Raw genomic sequence first — 2,875 nt, forward strand, 5'->3', positions numbered from 1 at the left:
GGAGTCTCGCTCTGTTGCCCGGGCTGGAGTGCAGTGGCCAGATCTCAGCTCACTGCAAGCTCCACCTCCCGGGTTTACACCATTCTCCTGCCTCAGCCTCCCGAATAGCTGGGACTACAGGTGCCTGCCACCTCGCCCGGCTAGTTTTTTGTATTTTTTTTTAGTAGAGACGGGGTTTCACCGTGTTAGCCAGGATGGTCTCGATCTCCTGACCTCGTGATCCGCCTGTCTCAGCCTCCCAAAGTGCTAGGATTACAGGCTTGAGCCACTGCGCCTGGCCTACACTTTTTTAATTTATTTGAGACAAGGTCTTGCTCTGTTGCCCAGGCTAGAGTGCAGTGGCACCTTCACAGCTCACCGCAGCCCCAATCTCCCAGGCTCAAGTGATCCCCCACCTCAGCCTCCTCAGCGGCTGGGACTACAGGCACACACTACCACGCCCAGCTAATTTTTTTTTATTTTTTGTAGAGGTGGTTCTCACTATGTTGCCCAGGCTGGTCTCAAACTGCTGGCCTCAAGTGATCCTCCTGCCTCAGCCTCCCAAAGTGCTAGAATTAGAGACATGAGCCTCCATGCCCACCCTAGACTATCTTTTTAAAAGTTGTATTTTTAAAGAAGCAGAACTTTCTAGTTTGTTTCATCATGCCTTTATCAAGAACTTTTAAGAATTTGGGTACAAAACACCTTATGCTCTGCCCCAGTGTTTCATATGTAGAAACATAAACATGAAATTTTATCTGTTGACTTTTTTTAAAATCAGTGCCTAAAAAAGAACTATAGTTTGTGGTCATGTGAAGTTTCAGTGGTAGAATTTTCTTTCTGTTGTGGCCAATCATGAAATCTCTACTTGCTCCAGTGTTTGTGTATTTACCAGAAAGCAGCTGGGGAATGAATTAGACAGAAATATAAAGACAGATGTACAGAAAGGGAGAAGAAAAAGATGAGGAGAAGAGGACTAGGGGAGTAATGGGACTAGCTGTACTTCAGAACTGGGATAGAATGGGGAGGAGGTAAGGCAGGAGGGAACAAGAAGAGAACCCAAAGAACAGAGGAGTGGGAAGAGGGATGGCAGGAGGAGGTAAGACAGGAGAGAACAGGAAGAGAACCCAGAGAACAGAGGAGCGGGAAGAGGGCTGGCAGGGGGATCGTTGACCTAGGAAGAGAGGAAGGCCTGGTGAAGCCCTAGAAGGAAAGAGTCAGAATGAGACGTTACAGACCACAAAGGCAGGGCGAGGGCACAGAGGCAGCTGGAGAGCAGACTGGGTGCGCTGGTGTGTTATAGACACAGGAGAAAGCCCAGAGGAGGCAGTAACAAATGGGAGCATATAGGGACTAGAAGCCACATTTGGGAAACTAGGGAAAGGGGAAGAGAAGGAGAGAAAAGCAGTGCAAATCTAACTAGAGATTTGATTCCTTAGGCACTAGGAAAGCTCAGCTTGGGGGCTGTCTGCCTTATCTGAGAGGGAGGAAAGTGGAGCTGTAAATGGATTAAGAGGATAGGAGACCAGGGGACAGACTGATGTCCAAATTTGATGCATACAACATTTGATATTTGGCTAATGAAGGTTGATGGAAAACAGCTTTTATTCAATTAGGATAGAAAAGTTTTCAAAAAAGCTGAGTGTAATTGGCATGAATTAGTGATAAATGACCAAAAAAAATACACCACTAATCTAAACTACTTTATGACCTATCAAAAAGGAGACACAAGTTTATCAAAAAGTTTGAGACACTTAGATGCCTTAGAAGGCATCTCCGTTCCTGGTCTGGAACATTCACAAGTGTGGTATTAGCCTTAATCAGTTCTACGAACAACTTTTTAATAAGGCTGGTTGGTAAAGACTAACTTCTGGCTTTGTTTTCCCAATAGAATATGCTAGAACTGTGCAACTTTAGACATTTTAAAGGAATAAGTGTATTGTTACTGAAAGTAGTGAGGGGAAAATTCACACTGTTCTCAAGGCTAGTAGACGTACTGTTATTTTTAGCTCATGTGTTTAAATGGATTGTCTGTCGGGAAAAAAGTCAAATATAAAATTGTTCTAATGATAATTTGCTGTTATTCTAAAGCCAATATGTGAAAGAGCTGTGTAATAGTATATTTAAATACTAAAAAATCTTTGGACATTAACCTTAGATGCTGATGTCCTATTGAGTTGTGGTTTTGTTTTGCTAATACTGGTTGAAAGCCCTTAATTTTTCAGTGACGTCATAAAGATTTTTTATCCTACTGAAATCATCCATAGAATGGTTTTAAACCAGTTTTCTAAATATCACATATTTTTTAAAACCTATCACTGGATACCCAGACTCTGAAACTGGGCTTCTCCCAATCTTGGCAACATTAGCAATGATACTCACTTTCAGTATTGATGGCAACCCTATAGGAGGCGTGACCATTCCAATTTTGATTTTATTTTTAAAGTGTGAACTTTCCAGAACCCTGAGCAAAATGAGTGCAGCGATTTTCTTTTTGTAGGACAAGAAGACAGAAGAGTTCTTCTCTGTGGTGACTACAGACTAGAGGAATGCTCTAGTGAGTTTCCACTTCAAGTAGTACCCACTCATAAGCCGGGGGGGCAGACCCTTCTGTCTAAACACATCTTTTATTTGTGTTCCAGCAGGTGCAACAGGTTCAGGTGTTTGCTGACGTCCAGTGTACAGTGAATCTGGTAGGCGGGGACCCTTACCTGAACCAGCCTGGTCCGCTGGGAACTCAAAAGCCCACGTCAGGACCACAGACCCCCCAGGCCCAGCAGAAGAGCCTCCTTCAGCAGCTACTGACTGAATAACCACTTTTAAAGGAATGTGAAATTTAAATAATAGACATACAGAGATATACAAAGATATTATATATTTTTCTGAGATTTTGATA

General features: G+C 43.1%; 1 protein-coding gene across 1 annotated transcript in view; it reads left to right on the forward strand.

Annotated features, from left to right (window-relative positions):
- The window catches only part of NCOA1 (nuclear receptor coactivator 1), a 282,149-nt gene extending 279,274 nt beyond the window's left edge, over window positions 1-2,875 (forward strand). Inside the window, 1 exon segment of the mRNA XM_017893326.1 lies at window positions 2,622-2,875. Within this exon segment, the coding sequence (XP_017748815.1) occupies window positions 2,622-2,792 (171 nt within the window). The 3' untranslated portion in view covers window positions 2,793-2,875.

This window comes from Rhinopithecus bieti, unplaced genomic scaffold (assembly GCF_001698545.2).
Source record: "Rhinopithecus bieti isolate Rb0 unplaced genomic scaffold, ASM169854v2 scaffold_23816, whole genome shotgun sequence".
In the NCBI taxonomy this organism is placed as follows: domain Eukaryota; kingdom Metazoa; phylum Chordata; class Mammalia; order Primates; family Cercopithecidae; genus Rhinopithecus; species Rhinopithecus bieti.